At 31.8% G+C, this 21,095-nt stretch overlaps 1 protein-coding gene across 1 annotated transcript in view; it reads right to left on the bottom strand.

Annotated features, from left to right (window-relative positions):
• PCLO (piccolo presynaptic cytomatrix protein) overlaps positions 1-21,095 on the bottom strand; it is a 352,477-nt gene that overhangs the window by 190,939 nt on the left and 140,443 nt on the right. Inside the window, 1 exon segment of the mRNA XM_006925736.2 lies at positions 2,039-2,734. Within this exon segment, the coding sequence (XP_006925798.1) occupies positions 2,039-2,734 (696 nt within the window).

The following is a 21,095-nucleotide window of genomic DNA, read 5'->3' as shown; positions in this document are numbered from 1 at the left end:
TATTTTATATTGTAAATATTATATTAGTAATTTAGTGTATACATTTAATTTAGAAATAAATAAGTATATACATATTGAGGTAAAATGAAAAAAGTAGTGATAAAAGGGAATGATAGCTGTAAAATAATAAAAAGTAGGGCATTAGCAAACTATTTGAACACTTATTGTTTAGATTATATTTATAAAGCAGTAAGGAATCATTAGAAACATCTGAACAATAGAATTAAATTATCTGAATCCTGGAAAATAATTATCTGATGACTATGTACTGGAGATGGGAGAAAGAAAGCATAGTGACTAATAAGATTACTCAAATCAATGGCGAAAGGTCATGAAGGCCATAAGAAGAACAGTGTCCTTAGGAACAGGAGCTAATGGAGAAGATTGTGATGAATTGAGTTGAGAGTAAAGAGTGGATAAGAAGAAACCTCAGATTACTCAGAAGATTAGTGATTGGAAGACTACAGACAGGGTGAATGATGGTGCCATTATCAGAAATAGAAGGTCAGAAGCAGAAATTCCTTCTATAGAGAGTGGATAAGATTCTAACATTCTGATTTCTGTCTTACATTGAGGCTTCGAGGTGGAACAATCTACTGAGGATTTAAAAATGCAGGTCTGACAATCAAAAGAAGGGCAGAAGGTACTTACGCAAGTGGTTTAGGAATTGTCCATGTAGCTCCCCTAAAGAAAAGAAGACAGAACTCAAAGAAAAACAAGGAAAACCTCATCGTATGCAGATTGAGAAAGAGAAAGTAATAGAGATAATCAAAGTAGAACTCAGAAAGGGTTATCAAAAAGACAAAAAGAGAACAAAAAGTATGAGTCATAAAAGCCAAGGATAGTTTTACAAAGGGAGAAGTGGTAAAAAGCATCGAGTTCTGAAAAGTGGTTAGCTAGGAAAAGTAATGGGTGCTGGTGATAGTGCTTGTGGCCAGATTCAGCCATTGGAGTGGAGAATACACAAGCATCCACTTTATCTGACTCTGATAAACTCATTTATATAACAAAGGAAGATCAGGATTTAGTCAATGAGTTATGTGTCATATACCAGAGATGGGTTAATAACAGTGTTATAAACTGTAAACATAAAAATAACTGAACCAGAGTCTGGATAAACTATAGGTTCTAATTAGGGTTTTAATATTAACTTTTAATACTAATAAATTATTTCATTTTCCTGAAAGTCATTGTTGTCAACTGTGAATTAAAATTATTCAACTAGATATGATGTAACATCTCTTGTAGGTCTGAAAAAATAAGAGTTCTTCTAAAAATGATATTACTGTTTATGCAAATATTGGTTAAGATGGGGCACTCTTAAAAGCTTCTACTAAAGAAACAGAAAATATATATATGTATATATACATGTGTATATATATATATACACACACACATACATGTACATATATACATGTATACATTATAGATTATGCTTGGGTTATAAATAACACTTTAATAGTAAACACATTGAATAAAACTGAATACAATACATTAATTATAATCATGCTAAATACTTAAATTTTTTAAAAAATGACTTCTGTTTTAAATTTTTCCACATTTTTCCAGTCACATTTATACAATTATTTTATGGCTGAGCACACCTTAGAAGTCTTTCAAATTAAAAGAAAAAAAAACTTACTGACTTATTTAACCAAGTGGATAAGTGAACAGAAACTTAAAGACACCCATTATTTTAAGTTAAAAGAGGATACTGATTTTACATTCATAGTGGAGAGAAAAAGGAGTAACTTAAAATTATAAGAAACTCTTCTTTATCACTCTGTAGGATTTTGATAAATTATTTAATAGGCATGGAGCTAGAAAAATAAATTTTATGTCTATGCTTTATTTAAATTAGATTAAGCAGTCAAAAAACCACAGTTCTTAATTTTAGCAAACAACTGTCACACTTTTCTGAAAAAGTCATTAGTTGAACAATTTCACATATAATTACTATCAAGCACTCCATGTATTTAAGTAAAAATTTGTAAATTACATACATAAGACTGTGCAAAGTTAGGAAAACATAACTTACTGTTTTTTCCTTCCCAGGTTCCACCTGACCAGGCTGTGTTGTGCATGCTGCTTGTGGTTGTTCTTTTATTTTTTGAGTTGTCCTATCATCTCCCTCAGGAAAGCTCTGAGGCATCCCAGATGGTAAATCTTCTATTTTGGTTTGTGGTTGCTTCTTTTCTTGCACTACCTGTGAAGCCACTCTGCCTTCAGGCTTTCCTTCAACAATTTGTACTTGAGTTTTAAGTAAGTCATGTTTCTGTTGTCCCTCTAGAGCTGCTGTTTTTGGTCCTAGCGGTAACTTTTTGTCTTCAGGGGTTGCCTTTTTTTCTTCAGGAGGTGGCTTTTTTTCTTCTGGGAGTGTTTTTTTGTCTTCAAGAGGTGGCTCTTTTTCTTGAGGGGCTAAAGCTTTGTCTTCCTCTTGTTTACTTTCTTCTTGTTTTTGACCTGTGGTTATCTTGGGAGGCATATTTTCAATTAAAGGTGTTTCTTTTACTTTTTCTGGAATGATTTTTTCAGCTTCTGTTTTTACTTCTTGTTCCTTCTTTTTCACTTTATCTTGAGCAGGCATTGCTGTTTTCTGAGGTGGTTGTTCTGTAGGTACAGGCATAGGAGACACTTTTGGCCCTGATGGCGTGGATAGCATTTTGCCCATGTCGCCAAGCTGTCCTGATATTGCTCTCTGGGTTTGGCAATTTAAACAAAGCCATTCTTGAATCTGCAAATAAAAAAGCATTGAAAATATTAAGTGTATTATAAGTAATCTGTTTTGGTGCATTTATCAAGATTAAAATTTGGCAATTTCTAGTTGCTTATTTTGTATATGGAGAAGGTAGGTCACTGTTTTCTAAATCAATGATACCTTGATTTTTCAAGAAGATTGCAAAAAAGACTATTTGAAATAAAAAAAATATGAGGAATCTTTAAAGATGAGCAAGTCACTCTCTTCACCATAAAAAAAGAAAAAGAAAACAAATCTTTAAAGACACAAGAATATCTATTTTTTGGTGAAAAATCTGCTTTTGTCCCAAATAGAACTATTTTTAAGCCTGATGCCTTCAAAATTAGTATTTACATAATACATTTATTTAAAAACTATTGAATTTAATAGTAATTTTTATTTAACAACTAATTAATCAAAAATATTTTTTAGGATTAAATCTTGCAATTGAGCAAGAAGCATTCATAGGCTCAAATCGTTTGATATCTTTTTCCCTAGAGTTTTCTGAATTGCTGACTAAAACAGTTCCTTAAAACTCTGCTCCTCAGGGTTATCCATGGGCCATCTAAGCCAAATCAACTGAGGTGGTCCTCAGACATACAAATTCCTGAGAACAACACCAAAATTATTTTAGCAGGTTCCTGGAGTAGGAAGAAAATCTGCCTTTTTAATAAACTGTTAGTTAATTCTTTTGCAAACTAAAGACTGCAAACTACTCTCTCATAAATAACAAATAATCACATGGGAGACAGATTATGTCAGAATTCCTCCCTTAATGATGTATGTTGTGCTTTTTTTTTTACATTATTTCTGTTATAAGGTAAAAAATAAAGGCTATATATGTAGCTTCTAATTGTTACCATTTAATGAGTATTCATTTTGTTAAGTATACAGTTAGAGGGTCAAACAAGATAATATTGCAATCATATGTTGCATTGTTTTCTGCTAAATTCAGTTTTAAACTGCTTTTCATACTAGATCACTTTCCAGTTGCATAACTTAAATTTAGAGATAAAAATCACTTATTGTTCTAGAATATTATCAGAGATTGAGTTTAATTTCTTACTTCCACTTCCAATTTCTTTAGAGACGTTAAAATATGTTGCTTAATAATGACTGTTTTGAAATCTGTAAGCCATTATAATTCTTACTTGATGATCCAAAAGAGTAAAAACAAAAGTCAATTATTTAACTTAAGTAAATGCTGTGTATAAAACATTAGTATGCATTATGGATTAATTTCTTTTTGTGCTTATTATCATCTAATACTAATTCTCTACTAAAGCAACTCTGACGTGAATTGTGGCTTCTTTATGTAATAACTTTATATAAAAGTCTTAGGAACAAAACTGATTTGATCTTTTATGTCAAATACTAAAAGCTCCAGCCCTTGTGTTGAACAGTCCCTGGAGAAACTATTCCATATCATCTACAGAAAATCAATCTTTATCTGTGCTGTGGTTTTAAAAGCCATTACTTGGTTGAGCCATATCTTAGGATATTTTCATTCAGAGCCTGATTTTTTTAAAAACAAAAACAGATACAAATAGCTGCATCACTGTGCTGTTTTGTCAAATGGATTCTAAAAACTAAATGCAGGTGTGCATTAAGCATTCCCATCAGGGCATGTCCTAATGTAAATAAGTTAGGAAATTTTTAATGTACTAGGAATACATGTTTCAGTTCATTAGAAATTCTTGGCAATTATAAAAGTGTTATTATTTTATCTGAGTTTGGGGGACAAATTATTCCTACAAAGTTGTCATCCTTTGCTATTTATAGCATATGATACTACAGTGGAACATAGCTCTTGTTAAAAGGTAAATGTGTTGAGGAAATAAACATAGTGATTGTTTCAAGGTATCATAGAAGCATCAAAAATTTTATATTTCTCTATAGATGTAAATTTAAATTTTATTTATTAAAAGGATATGAAAAGGCAGAGGCTAGGGTAAAAGCAAAAGTGGAAATGATAAAAGCAAAATTGATCCACACTACTAAATATAAAGTTTCAAGTAAGTTCATTTTGGACAATAAGGGTCATTGCCATTGTCATAGCATCATTAAATGCAAACACAATTACTAGGAAAATTTGCTTCACAAAAACAATTTAGGAAACACTCTATAAAGACACAAGAAGATGTAAAAATCTGTGGTTCACAATTTTTTTTTTTTGCTTTCTTTACTAAAAATAATCCTAAAGATTTTTGCATGAATATTCAGGAATTTCATTAAAAAGTATTCTAAGTCACCCAAAATGTTATGCACTCTTATTTCTTCAATAGCTACACTATTAAACACTCATAATGCTTCTAGTCCAGGTGTAGTCTTGAGATAAATTAAGCAAGATTTCGTAACTTACATAAGAATTCAATGAATAATATATTACTATCATATATGACTTTTACTAGCTGAAAATACATTACCAGACCTAGCATTAACTCTTTTTGTAACAGTTACAATTGTGAAATCCATGACTATTCATATTTGCCTTTGGGTTAAATATTAAATGAGTATGCTTTTATCTTTGAAATATTAATAAAGACAGTGAAACCATCAGAAAATGAATATATATTATGTATAATATAATGTACTACATATAACTTACTTATCTATGTATATATTTAATGTATTTCTATTATATTACTGAGTATAGAACATAGAAAAGTACAAAATATAGATGCTTATGGAGGCTTTTTAACAAACTAGTCATTATGAATGCTCTCAAACCATTTCCTTTTTTTGTGTGTTTTTGAAACAGATTTTATTTTCAGTATACTATAAATATCTTATCTAATAGTGTAAAACATAATAAAAGTTTATATTTCATCTATATTATTAATCTTCTGAATTAAACAAATTCAGAAGATTCTATACTATGAGATTAATCATATTTTTATTTAGTGCTTTAACATTAATAACCAGGATATTAAAATTCACCTCCAAGTAGGGAAAATGTTCATAAACAAATAGTTTATAAAAAAGTAACTCTACTTTAATCACAACATAATAGAATATATTCAACTGTCAGCTAGTACATGTTAAGAAAATGCATTTATTTTAACAGCACATCATCAGGGCTTGTTCAAAACAAAACAATGTTCCAAAAGTCCATTAATCTTAAGAGGAGAGTAGGAAATGAAGGCAATAAAAACCCAGAAAAAGCATGCTGCTGTGCTACTCAGCATTTTTCCATCAATAAGCAATTTGCTTTATATAACATTTCAACTGTAACTATAGCAACAATACCATTAAGGAAAATGTCAGAACTTCAGACCTGCCTATTTATTTTCTCAAGTATCTTTTCTGAAGCATGATAACAAGACCTGCAGCAGGCTGAAAATTTGCCATTAGACTTAAATTGGTAGGAAAGTGATGGCTGCAAAACCTACATGAGTATTCATATTTATATCCGAAAAACCTTAATATCACTTTAACATGAATTTTCATTAAAAAAAAATGACTGGACTGATTTGCAAGCTCATATAGTTTCTATTGATAGAAGTATTTAAGCAGAGACTAGGTGGCCCCTACTCAAAATTCTTTAAAGGAAAACCAAGCAATCAAGGAGAGTGCTACTATAATACCATTGAGTTCTTTGCTTCCTATTAGCTTATGATTCAAAAATAAAAATAAATAAATAAATAAAAATAAACTTTACATGGGTTCTTGTTTTTCTATTTGCCTATCATTCAAAATGTTATTTTTAAAGCTGATAAAAAATTACACTAATAGAGACAGGAAAAAATGGTGTAGATGATAGAGGCTTTATTCATTCCTCTTTCGACCAAATCAAAGTTGTGACAGAAAGACAGAGCAAACATCAAGGAAAGTCGCCTGGGATCTAGATGAACAGAAGCACTACAACTAAGGAGAGAAATAAGTAAACAACCTGCAACAGGTAGAAGGTAGGAGGTTTGAAGACACGAGGCTGCCTGGTACTGAGCTGCTGAGTGGGGCAGAGGCTGCAGCAACAGCAGCTGGCAGCGGGCAGCTGCAGATGCCTTGTAAAGGGTTATATCCACCAGCGGACTCTTGTGGTGACAGACCTGCTCACTCTTGAGTACCAGTGCCCAGTTGGCTGCTGCGGGGTAGGGTCTGGAACCAGGGACTTACAGCGGGGCATTGAGTTTTCAAAGTGAGGGCCAGAGGCAAGGCTTTCTCCCTGGCAGAAGTGCTGGCAGTATCCATTGTTCTGTTGAACCCTCCTCACCTCCCAGTGTGCAGACTCAGTGCCGCCATAGCTGAGATGTCATCAAACTGGATAACGAGGTTGCTTTGCCCAGAGGATTCCTTGAAACTCCACTTTCCCCAACTTGTGGCCCCACCCAAGCCACATCCAGGTGTGTCTTTGGCAAGTCTGGTGCTCCTTACTGAGCAGTGCCAAAACTCACACTGGCAGCAGCTAGCCTCCGTTTCTAGTGTGGTTTCTTGAGGCAACTATAAGCACAGCATCTGTGGATTGCTTGTTGAATCTTAACAGGTGGCCCCAGAGGGGCACTGGCTGAGGCTAAACTTGGCCTGCTACTGAACTTCTCTCAGGACTGGGCTACTGGACATCTACTACACAAAGTCACGTTAATAAGACCAGGAGACTTAGGAGCTTTGCTTAATACATAGAAAGAGACACAGAAAGACAGCCAAAATGGGAAGACAAAGAAGCAGTGAGAATTTTAAAAGAGATAAAATTAATAAAAAGAGATAAAAAACATAGAAATGGAAATGGAAATTATAAAAGAGAAACAGTCAGAAATGAAGAATACATTATCTGAGATGACGAGTATATTAGATGGAATAAACAGAATGCATAAAGAAGAGGATCGAACCACAGATAGAGAGGATGGGGAAGCCAAGGAGATATTTAATCAGAATAGCAAGAAAAAAAAAAGCCAAGACTATAATAATAATTTAAGGAACCTATGGGACACAATTAAATGTAAAAATATCTGGGTCATATGGGTACCTGAAAGAAAACAAGATGTTGAACAGCTATTTGAAGAAATAAAGATGAAAAATTTCCCTCACTTGGTAAAGGAAATAGACATACAATCCCAGGAATCTCAGAGAATTCCAAGAAAGAGAAGCCTAAAGAGGCCCACACCAAGACACGTCATAATTAAAATGCCAAAGGTTAAATACAAGGAGAGAATCTTAAAAGCAGCAAGAGAAAAGCAGTTAGTTACCAACAAGGGAGCACCCATTAGATTGGCAGCTGATTTCTCAAAAGAAACTATGCAGGACAGAAGGGCTTGGCAAAAAATATTCGATGTGATGAAGACCCAAGATCTACAACCAAGAATACTTTATCTAGCAAAGCTATCGTTTAGAGTTGAAGGACAGATCAAGATCTTCCCAGACAAAAATAAGCTAAAAGAATGTATCACCACCAAGCCAGTATTACAGCACATGTTGGAAGGACTTCTCATTTCTATCAAGTGCCTCAAATGGAAAAGAATTAAATGCTCCAACTAAAAGATAGAGTGGCTGAATGGATAAGAAAACAAGACTCTTACATATACTGCCTACAAGACACTCACTTCAGATTAAAAGACACACACTGACTAAATGAAAGGGGATGGAAAAAGATATTGCTTTGATGGACCTAGAGGGTATTGCATTGAATGAAATGGGTCAGATAGAGAAAGACAAATATCACATGATTTCATGTACATGTGGAATCTAAAGAACAAAATAAACAACAACAGCAACAAAAGCGGAAATAAACTCACAGATACAGAAACTATTTTGAGGGCTACTAGGTGGGAGGGAGGTCATTTGGGATGGCAAAAAAAGGCAAAGAGATTAAGAATTACAAATGGATAGTTTCAAAATAGTGATGGAGATGTAGAATGAAGCATGGAGAAGATGGTTAATAATGTAAAAATATGTAAGGGGGAAGAAGGGTACTAGATTTAGTAGGGTGATCACTTTGTGAGTTATGTGGAATCTCTGAACACTATGTTGTACAATTGAATCTGGTATATTATTGTATCCCAACTACAATTAAAAAAAAAAAACTCATTGAATTGTACAATTTAAACACGAGCAACTAATTGTCTATTATACTTTGATAAAGGCAAAAAAATAATTACACTAATAATCTGCTTAGAAATCACTATTTTACTCATTGACGGATCCACAAAATTGGGGAACAATGTTACCTGCAACTTGTCATTTGTATCAATGTCACTTATAGTGTTGGCATTAGAGTGTTCTATTTATCTAAGGCTTATATACTTTTACCATTTCAATTTAACATCTTGAAAATAATATTTTTTGCTTATTAAATATCTAAAGTTACTTCCTTTTGTCGTGTTTAAAAGAGAAAAGGATTGAACTTACAGTTAAGGCACTCTTTTTATCAGATTACATCATTTGTTCAGACTATACAATCAGTATATTAGAAATCTGTGATCATTCATAAGACTGCACTTTGCAAGTGTACGTAATGATGTATTTTCTGATATCTCTTTTCCTACTCTGACCCTCTTAAAAATGAATGAGATTAGTGTCAGATCCTTTTTATTATACTATTTTTGAGTAGAAAGTATAGCTTTCTTAGTATTTCCATTCCTTTTACAATCATTGAAACAAGACTAATTTATATCCAAAATATGTAATTGAATGATTGAGGTTTACCTTATTTACTTCATATGTAGCTATAAGAATTATATCAATGTAGTAGAACATAAATATTCAGATGAAAACTAAGAAAAAAAAGGCAATTTAAATACTAATTTTCAAAGAATTACTAAATATAAAGAGTAGGAATCAATAACAAAACCTAATATAATATTGATACTGTTAGATACTTGTACTGAAGCTTTCATTCCTAAGTCTAAATTGATGAATGTTTTTTTGTCACTATTCGTCTCTTCTTTTATGTGTGTGTTCATTTCTGTAAGACCCTGAAACCCCTATATACCAAGATGAATACTCTTTCACTCAGTCGAAGCTCTAAATCTGTTTCTATATAATGTAAATTACATTAATAGATATTTCCATAATAGCAATACCAACTAAAATCATGTATATTATACCACAAATTAAAACTATATTTAGGTTATAATTTCATACTCCTAGTTGACATTCTCTTTTGGTCCATTTTTCTTTGACTAAACCAGGATAATTTTTCTAGTCACTTCCTTATCACAATTCATATGCATTTTCCTAAACTAAGAAAGTAATCTCAGAGTATTTGATGTTTTAAATACAATATAAATACATACATGCATTAATTAAAATACCTCTGAATTACTACGTTAACACGATTTTGACAGAACTTGAAGTTAATCGGAGGCTTAGTTTCCCTTTATAAATATATGAATAAGAATGAAATAGGGTTCATTTCCCTCCAATATCTTTTTTCCTTCCTTTTTTTCCTTTTCTTTCATTCTCTTCCGCACTCACTTGCACTTGATATCTTTCTGTCTCTCTATCTCTGTCTCTCTCAATAGAAGGCAGCAGGAAGAGACAGTAAGGTCACTAAAACTATTCTTTGACTAAGCAATCTACTCGATCAGAGAGACATTAAGATAACTGATGACTCACCAGCATGTGTAAAGGACAGTTCCGACTCCAAAGACATAGCTGATTTCTCACTGGTAATCAATGATGCAATAAACTTATGGGTAATCATAAATACTGTGCTGACTTTAGCTAACTTGGCTCTAGCAAAAACACACAGCTCAAAGGGAAGGTTTATTTGTGGATTTATGGCATTTCTATTTGTGATTAATTGTTTGAGTGTACTACATTTAAGGCTGATATTTATATAAGTCTAATGTAACAATAACCAACAGTTTTAAAAATATATAATTTGTTATATGAATATGAAGTTCAAATTTTTATACAATCAGTTCTTATCTTTCTGCTCATATAGTTAGTTATATTTTATTATATCCCTATTACAAGAGGTGTGTATTAATATTGCATGTGTTGATAATTACATCAAAGCAAAAAAAAAAATACCTTTCAAGTCTTAGTCACTACTCAGCACTACAGATAATGAGTGAATTTTAAAACAAAACTTATTTTGAAGATTTTAACACACTTTATAACAGAGGAATTTTGTTAAGATGACAAAATGCATTTGGAAGACAGATTATTTAAAGCACATTATAGCTGAATAAAATTTGTAGAACACTTCACAGGATAAATAAAAACCAACCCCAATGTCTAAATTTAAGCATAATTGTTGATATTATATTCAAAGACAGAATAATCTCACAAACTAGGGAGCCTGAAATGTACAGGAATGGGGGTTACACAAGACTGGCTGGATAAAGGAGTATGGATGCAAAGGAAGTTAGAGAGACTGGTTAGGTGTTAAGTCACCCTACAATGTAGGAGAACATGGTGCAGCGCTGGAAGCCCTTTTTGCAGGGAAGAATTAGTATGCTGATTTTGCAAGGTGTAAACTTGTCTAGACTGAACAATGTTTCCCAGAATTCCTTTTTCTAAATATTTTCCAGGATAGTGTGGCACTAAAGACATTTTGTGTGAGATTTAGTGGGCAGAAGTAAAGCAGCAGCCACATGGCTTTTTGTATGTTCAGAAAGTTGGGGCAGAGTCATCAGGTTCTGCTGTAGCTCACCCAGGGTGTCACTTATTGCTTGGCTTGGGACAGCAGGCAGGCTTGCAGCTGCTCTAGTTTCCTCTGGATTCTCCTTTGGCTTCTTCATCAGCTTTAAGGTTAGAAGCAGTGAGAACAGGTGAGCCTTCTGGCCTGTCCTCGTGGGTTCCAGCTTGTGTTTGCTCTCCCTTACTTTAAATTCATCTATCTTTCCTCTGCCTGTCTGCTTTTCAGACTTCAAGCTCCAGTAGCCTTTCAGAGATCACTTATCCAGCTCCTGCAATTGAATAAGGTCAAATCCCTATGACAAATCCCTTATTATTTATGTTCTAAACCTCCTAATAGTTCTGCTTCTCTAATTTAAGTCTTAGTGATATAGTCAGGATGAGTCAAGTGTTATTATATGGGTGATAATTTTTTACACTTTTATCTATTAATGTTGGTATATGTACAAAGTAATTCTAATAGGCTGTTTCAGATCTTAACTAGTACGGTAAAGAAAGTGCACTTTACTGAATTTCAAGAGAAATATGTACTGTCTCTGGTTGTTAGTGAGATACACGTGAATGGGCCATATGAAAAGTGTTTTTAAGAATTATGGTAAAATATTAAAGACAGTCATAAAAAATAATTTGTGACATACATATACAGTAAATTATTTTTTAAAAGTTGAACATGCATGTACCCATTATCCACTTAAGAAGTAGAGCATGGTCGATACCATTAGAAACAATAAAATGTGCTCTGCAACAATTTTTTATTCTGTACTCTTTAAGAACAACCACTATTTTAATTTTCTGTTGTTAGATCTTTGTCTTTTGTTAGGTTTTTAGTATTATATATATATTTCTTATGTATTATTTACTTTTATATATTTTTAATTATATAATTTTCTGCTCTTTTTCTTCCTTTTTATTCCTTTCAGTAAACATAACCTAGGTACAAAAATCATCCATAAAATATGTGTGGGACATGAGGATAACTTTACAGTGAACACCAATGAACCACTGACCCAATTAAAAAAATGAAATATCATTATATTTGAAGCTTCTTTCAAACTCATTCTTTTGAGTTAACTATCCTTCTAACTTATGTGTCTATAATTATGACATTTGGGGGCATATTTTTACCCTATATGTTTGGATCCCTAAACAACATATTGTCTGCTATTGAATATTTTGAAAGATGGTCTCTATATTTCCCTTTTGTTCGGATTCTCTATAATTTTAGAATCATAATTATAGAATGTCATATTTCATGTATATCTTTCAAAATCAAAGCATTTTCTCAAATCTAAGCTATGGTGCCATTGGGAAGTACTGATGATAATGATAGATAAACATAATGTGTAACACCATTGCTAGATGTAAGAACTATAAGAAACTAGAGAGTGCCTGATTCACATAAACTCACTTAACCTCATTTTTTTTTTTTTTTAAATATTAGAGACCTGGCAAAATACATCTGTGCCAAACTCAGATGTGAGTTTATGAACCGCTAGCATACACTCTCTTCACCAGACAAGTTTTTAATAAAAAACATAGTGAAGATTCTATACTCTGAGTCATCACAAATTAATATGAGGCAAATTTTAAAAAGAACATAATTGTTCAAATACTCAAAAATGAAGATATGGTTTATAAAAAGTTGGGTTTTCTGTTTTTAGATAGCTTTTTGCTTGACTGATATTCAATAGCTAATCAATACTGAGAAATCTCGATGAGACTTCAAAGTAGTATTATTCAATTAATTCATAGGCTATTTGTCACTTAATTCCTGTAGGACTAAGTGACAAATAGCCTATGAATCGAGTGCTATATAAATATCTATATCTATATATATATCTATATCGTCGCTCTTAGAAGAAACAAATTATCTAGAAAACAAAAAATACAATATATATTAATATATATTACATGCAGTATAATATAATTAATATAATATAATGTAATATAATACAAATTAACATATATCTCCTCATTCAAATGATATAATTAAGGTAAGAATGATAAAATTAGATTAAAAAGGGAGCAATTAAATTAGCCAAAGTCAATGAAATCTAAGTGGTGTGGAATTTATTATCGACCATGACAGGCCAGTTGGATTTGGAATACAGAAAACTGGACCCCCCCACCCTCCCATACACATAAATATCTGTCTTGGACCGAGATATTAGAAAAAAGTACAAAGCTACATGAATAACAAAAACAATGTATGATTCATATGTTGAAGATAATAAAATTAGTAGAGATAGAGAAAAAATTCAAATTTAAGTAAATGTTTATGAAGGACTTAGTTCCATAGTTATGGCAGGACTACAGCATCTGTTCTAAAGCTAGTCATTTCTTCAAATTGTTCTTTTTCCTGTAGCCATTCATAGACTTTAGGATTGAAATTTTATATATTGAACCTGAACTCCACTTGTATTTTTAAAAATACACACACATACACACACACACACACACACAAGGACTATCTGTTCATGGTAAATTTTTTAAAAATTTGAAATTGTCATTGAACTTTATAGTGAATAATTTGCTATTAAATAATTTTTTTAAGAGTATGATTTTTAATGACGATGGAATAACCAATTAGTATTTTAATTTATTTAATGATCCTTCTATTACAGAATATTCTAAATATAGCAATGCAAATATAAGTCAGAATGCCAATGCAAAGGAACAAGGCATAGTTTAAAGTAGTTTGTTTAATTCCATAAATAAAATATTATTCATTTGCTTCACTATTTGGCACCTAACAGTATGCCAATAATGTTTATTACACATTCAGGCTCAATCTTTTGCTCAGCATTATATATTTACAGGCATTATATTGCTGCCAAAATAGGTAAATGGAACCCATGTAAAGCTGAAGACTTGTTAGTTACTGATGAAAGAAGAATAGACATTTCAAGTAGATTTATCTTCATATGTGCTATTTGTCTCTGCTCCTAGAGCCAGAAAGGATTGAATGTGGTGAGGAAGAATTGAAAGATTGGATAATATAGAAAGTCGAAATGGCAAAGGTACTATTAAATATTTGGCAGCAGAAACATTACCATTACCCTGTTCATTCAGGCAATGAAAAACTAGTAATTCTAGAACTAAAGTATCGTTTAATGAATACATAATAACAGTAAATACTAGTCCACATAAGCCAGACTTTGAAGAGTATAAGTTCAATTGATTTCTTTTACTGCTAAGGAGCCTGAGACATTTACTGATGAATCTTAACAACTAGATCCCAGGCTTCACAGCCTCAAAAGAACCATCGACTAAAATACCAATGGAACAAATCCCAGAACTTAGTCTATTCTGTATACCTTAGTCACCTCAAGAAGTCCAACAACCCCAATTAATCCTTATGACCTCTACCCTTACACTCCTCACCTCCTCAAATCTGCTCAGAGTTTCCTAGACAGTGAGAATGTGAGACCTGGGATGAATCAGGGGTGAAGGCGAGGAGCGGAGAGAGAAAAAGGGGAGGGTTTTGTCAGAAAGACATGGCATGCTTAGTTTCACATCTGCCCATATTGCTGTCAGGGCCAATGTAGGAGTGGTGCCTTGTTGTCTGAAATGTTCATTAGTCAAATGAATATTTTTAAGTCAGAAAGTAGCAGGGTTTCTTTTTTAATTTATATTTTATTGAGTTATAATTGACACATAACATTATACTAGTTTCAGATATGCAACATGATTCGATATTTGGATACATTGCAATATGATCACAATAAGTCTAGTTATCCTAGTTAAAATTTTTTTTTCTTGTGATGAGAACTTTTAAGATCTACTCTCTGAACAACTTTCAAATATAGAATACTGTATTATTAACTCTAGTCACCATGTTGTAAGAAACTGGCATGACAGAATCTGTCATCTTCAAAAGAATCTGATAAAGAAATGTACTCTAAAAAAATCAACACTGCTTTCATAGCCTTTGAGTGTGCACATTGCACTTGGCCGAAAAACAGAACTGTATAACAGAATTGCCATTTTTAACAGATAGCTGATTTCCTTTTAGCATGTTAACTTCCTCCCTAAGCTACTTCCATTTAAAGAGGACAAGTTTATCCTGGATGAATGACACTGCATTGCAGAGGTTAGACGCTCACATAGATGACTAGGGTGGTAAGAGAAGACTGAATGAGGGAACTGACGCAGGCAAGAAATATGTCCTAGTTAATAAGAAAGCTGATGACTTAAAAGTGGAGGAGGAACAGGTTATGGGAGCTGATAGATATGCTTCTCTCATTTAATTCTTATAACAATTTTACACTTATGTTGAGTATACAGATGAAGAAACTGAAGCATAGAAATTGAAAAGTAAAATCCTGCTCGATATCTAAAGCTAATAAGTGGCTTTAGCTTTAAAGAATATAGACAGCATTAAACCAGAGTTAGAGCTGGCATTTCCCAGAAATGATACACAAAAGAGACCAGAGGACAAATTCTTGGAAAATAGCTCCATTTAGACAAGAATAAAAACCAGAAAAGCATACTAAACAGGATCTTTCTAAAAAGTGGGAGGAAAACCAGTAGTGTTTAGTAAAGTCGAATGAAGAAAGATGAGAATATCAAGAAAGTGATAGGCAATAGCACCAAATATTGCACCGAGGTTAACATATATCTCAAAAAGTTGGCAGACACGTCTCTTTCTCACGACCAAGTATTCTATTTATATATTTCATTGTACATTGTTTGCTTTGTTCCTCTCATCCTTTCAATAATTGTTATTTGTCTCAAGTGGACTATGTAAAACTGACTATAACAATTAATTGTTTTACCTATAATTAAATATGTACATATACCTAAAACTTGACTTATGATGTACATTACATTGCTTCATCTTTGTGAGTATAAGATTTTAAACACAAAAATAAAAAGAAACCCTAGAATTAAATTCAAGTTCTATGTTAGAATTCAAACAACATTCAATTTTGAAGGAGACATTTATAGTGTTATTTTTTTCCTTAAAGAGTATTAATTAGACTTTATGTGAATAGTTACTGTAGAATGAAGCTCAATGCTTTTCTCTTTCTTCTTTCCAGTTTTCAAAATGGAAAAATTGGTTATGATGGAAATAAACTATGATAATGTTCTGCATGCTTTTTATATTAACAGATATATTGAAACTACTATAAGAATCTTTATTCCTGGAGAAGCTACTGATATCATACTATATAATTCATCCTTTTAATTTATCATTCCACATATTCCTACAAGATACTGTACTGGGTCCTGTTAATACAGAGATTAACACACACAGTTGTTTATTACAGTAAGTCTAAGGTCTAGCAAGAAATAAAGAAATTATACATATTGTGACTATCCTTATAATAAGTCAGCAGAAAGTACTCTAGTAGTACACGAAGATGCAACTCATGTTGAGTAGGGGACGGCGAGAGTCAGAAAAGGTTTTTCAGAAGAAGTTCCTACAGAGTTGAACCTTGAAGAACCATCAGCCAAAGAAGAGCGTGCTAGGCTGGAAACGCAATGGTAAATTTATGACCAGAAGGGAAAAGTGTATAGAAGAGTGGCTGTGATTAAAACATAGCAGATTCTCAAAAACTGGGACTTTCCTTTTTGCATTTCCATAAATCATCTTATACCCATATTATGCATGTCCTACAATATTCTCTTTACTTTAAGGATAAAACTAAAATAATATTTTGCCCTTCAGGTATTAAAGCTTTATTAATTTTTTAAAGGAAAAGCAAAAATATAAATTTGATATTTAGCTTGAAATATATATTGTATAATTATTAAAGTAGACTACCTATTTACCACTGAGATACATATTTATTAAAGTAATACTATCTAATATATAGCCTCCCATAAATTAGGATATGCAACATTTTGGTCATATTAATATAGGAAAGAGGCATGAGAACTACACAGACTGACTAAATGTTAAACCAAGTGGAATTCAGAGCCTGCAATTTGCTGCTAGATACAGAACCTGACTTATCAGCCTTATGAGCAGACCACAAAGAACTACAGAACAAAAGAAGATTTCTGCTAACAACTATCTGAATATCCATACCATGACAGGAAAAATGGAAAACAAAGACTTTAAGCTGTACCCTATACAAGTTAAAAATAAACCATTTGTTCCATTCTTTATTCTCTGTAATCAGTAATTTTCATAGAAATTAAGAAACAGATAAAAACCCATTCTTCAAACACTCAGGGTCTCATTCTGACTTTTGAGAGGAGACCATGTCTCTCTGTCTGTGAAGCGTTATTACTTTTCTAATAAACTTTCCTTTGTCTCTAACTCTGGCTCACTCTTGAATTCTTTACTGCATGGAGCCAAGGACCCTCTTTTTACTTTTCTAATAAACTTTCCTTTGTCTCTAACTCTGGCTCACTCTGGAATTCTTTACTGCATGGAGCCAAGGACCTTCATAGAGCTTGAGTACCTACCCAAGGGGATTTGTCCCATCCTGCATCAATATTTTAATATAGTATTATACTACTAATACTCTGATACAATCTATGCATTTAAAATAGAATTTCAGAATATTTATTGACTTCACTGTTACAAGGTCAGAATTCACAATCTCTGTAATTCCACAATGTCATTCATAGTGATACATAGTAAAATGCTAAATAAAAATTTTTAATAAAAAATGTAATTTTATTATACAGAAGGCTTTTAAAACCTAATATTTCAGTATTTTTGTTTTCTCCTTGCAAAATTGGGACCATCATAGTCATACCTAATCTATTTAATTTCCTGATTTATTGTGGAAAATGGTGAGGTTAACTTGGTAATATTTAAGTTACTTGGTAATATTTAAAGCAGCCTATAAATTTAAGGTGTTTTAAAATTACTGTTATTTTTAAGAAACATGCTTAGCTTAAATGAGGTTGTTCATAATTATTTTTTATTGACATCAGGCTCAAGGAATTTCCTGACATTTGTAAGGAAATATTATTTGTTAATCATACTGTACTTTATATTTATTTTATTCTGTCAAGCTTTCAGACAGTCCTAAAACTACTCTGATTTTTTTGGTTTATCCTATGTTTATAATGTAACTAACACTCGATCCAATTTTTAAAACTATCTCTATAACAATCAACAAAAGTATAAGATTTTTTAAAAAGATATCTCTACATAACCTCTGGTTTTATTTTTTTATTTTTTATTTTTTTGGTTTTATTGAATTAAATATATTTCATGTCAGAAATATACTAGCTTATACTTAGCTTATTAAATGTGCTTACTTCACATTCTACTTGATTCTATTTAATTTCTTAGGAATGAGGAATTTGGAAAAAAGAATGTTATATATGTTAACACTTTGCTAAATAATATATAATATGGATATTACAGACCTAATAACTATATTTTAGTACAATTGACCACAATGTTAAGTATATATTTACATATGTATATATAATTATATATGTATAACATATAGATTATATAATGAAATATATCATCATGTTGCAGGTCTGAATGAGTTCTTGGGCAAAAGAGCAAAATGAAAGACATAGTATTGCTAAGGAGATAATCAATCCTCATTTCAGAAGAGCAATTTTTCCAAATGCATTTGGGTTACACATTCTTTTAATTTCTCCACAAAAGTCAAAAATCTTACCACATTAATAATAAAAACAATTTAAGATGTTATCATCCTAGCCTGAATAAGACTACCTTATAACATGAATATATTTGGCAGCTAGTAGGAAAATAAATTGGAAACAGAAAAATTGACACCTGTTGATTAAGTTGTATTCAGTTTCACTTGGCATTCTGTTCAGACTTGGATATAAGAAGAAAAAAATGAATATTTTTAAATAATCTCTCAACATCTAAAATCATGAAATATTGTTGTGGATATAATGAATATAAATAATTTAGTTGTGAAGAAATTAATTTCAAAATTAACACTACATAAGACTATTTCAAAGGCTGATTCTCTAATGTGAAAATTTTTATTCCTTTTTTGAGGGTTACTTAATTTTATGATGCTCTTTTAATACATTGAGTCCAAGGAACACATTTTAAATCATTTACTCATTACCTCTTATTACCAATTATCTTGAACTGTCACAAAATAGACTTCAATTCTCTTAAGGTAATGTCGAAATTGTCCATTCTCCTCAACGTATGTCAAATGTATGTATGTTGTGGAAGTCATGAGATGGTGTGAATAAAAAAAGAAACAAAAATAAAATTAGCATTGTAGTCAAGGCTTAGGTACAGAAATCTTGAGTCTAACAGCAGAAACTTTGTCTTTAATGTAACAACCCTGAAAAATAAAAATGTATCATTCACCAAAACACTGTTTTGTTATTTTGTTTGTTTTTCAAAGCTTGCTGCCAAAGTTCCCACTCACTTAGCTTCATTTAGCCCTATTTTTGTTTCTAGTTGGGCATAACATAATACTTTGGGTCCTTCATCTCTGGGGTGGTGGTTTCTTCCTATAATTGACTAAAACTGTTTAGTCAAACCAATACTGGTATGAGACTAGAAGCAGATCCTCACAGAGAACAGGTACTAATTTGACACATGTTTCCAAAAATGTCAATAAAGGCTGATGGTATAGCACCAAATTCAGTTCATGAAAAGCAAGTCTAATGGCATTGGATGTACGGCAGGCAAGATAATAGTATCCAGGTAGATGGCTTTCTTATGTTCTGTTTCAGTCTTATGGTACATTTTAGGGGATCAAGAAGAATGAATGAACTGAACATTCTTCAAGCAAACCTCTATATATTTTCTAAGCTTTAGAAAAATTTGACCTAACACTAATTCAGGTTTATACTCTGACAAGCACCTAGAATAGTTATTCCATGTAGCCCTTTAGCTGGAAAGCCATATGATTTAATATTTAGCCGAACAGGGGTTAGAACTGATATATTAATATCATCTTGTGAATATTGATTAGCAGACCAAGGGCATACATTTAACAGGCATGGCTGTGTCTTTTTCTACTTGCTTTTGGTAGTGTCTATCACAGATTCATAAAACATTTTAAGTAAATATTTGATTGTAATTGGCAATGCATGTGGCAATAAACCAACATGAATCCAAAGCTGCACATATTACTAAGTACTAAAAATAATGTAAGCCAAATAGAGAAAAAACAAAAATGTCCTTCGTTTTAAGAATGAATAATGAAAGTTGACACTTTTGATGTATTAAAAATTTCTCATAATATATCCAGTAGTTACTTAAAAATGACTCTGCATTTCAACCATATGCTTAAAAATTAGAGATAATAATACTGCTGTCCATCTATTTTCATGTATACTTTTAACATTTTTATATGTCTGAATAAGTTAAAGTTAGAAAAAAGTGTTCATGCTACTTTTGAAAGTGTTTATGCTACTTTTAAAAGAAAATTTGTACCAAATAAATGCTTAATTAAATACCCTATTTCTCATACACTTTTTAATATGATGATTACTAATATATTATAACTCAGGGTAAGTCATTTTGATGAAATTACATAAGAACTCTATAATAGTTGTGAAAGGATCATTGTAATCAGAAAAAGAGATTATAGGTAGTCCTTGTTTTTAAACCTGTCATCAAATTTCATTACAATTTACCAAGATTATTATATGTATCCCCTTGTAGATGGATTCATTCATATTTAATTTGTAACAGCTTTCTTCTCAAATAAACTGTTTACATGTGCATCAAAATAAATTAGAAACATGCTCTGTTATAATTAACAAGATAGGTACTTTTTATAAATCCAAATATATTTGCTTCAAAACTTCAAAATAACAAGCTATTTTTTTCCCTTAAAGATTGCACTAC

The sequence above is a fragment of the Pteropus alecto genome, unplaced genomic scaffold, assembly GCF_000325575.1.
Source record: "Pteropus alecto unplaced genomic scaffold, ASM32557v1 scaffold69, whole genome shotgun sequence".
In the NCBI taxonomy this organism is placed as follows: Eukaryota; Metazoa; Chordata; class Mammalia; order Chiroptera; family Pteropodidae; genus Pteropus; species Pteropus alecto.
This window is presented reverse-complemented; position numbering and strand designations above follow the sequence as displayed.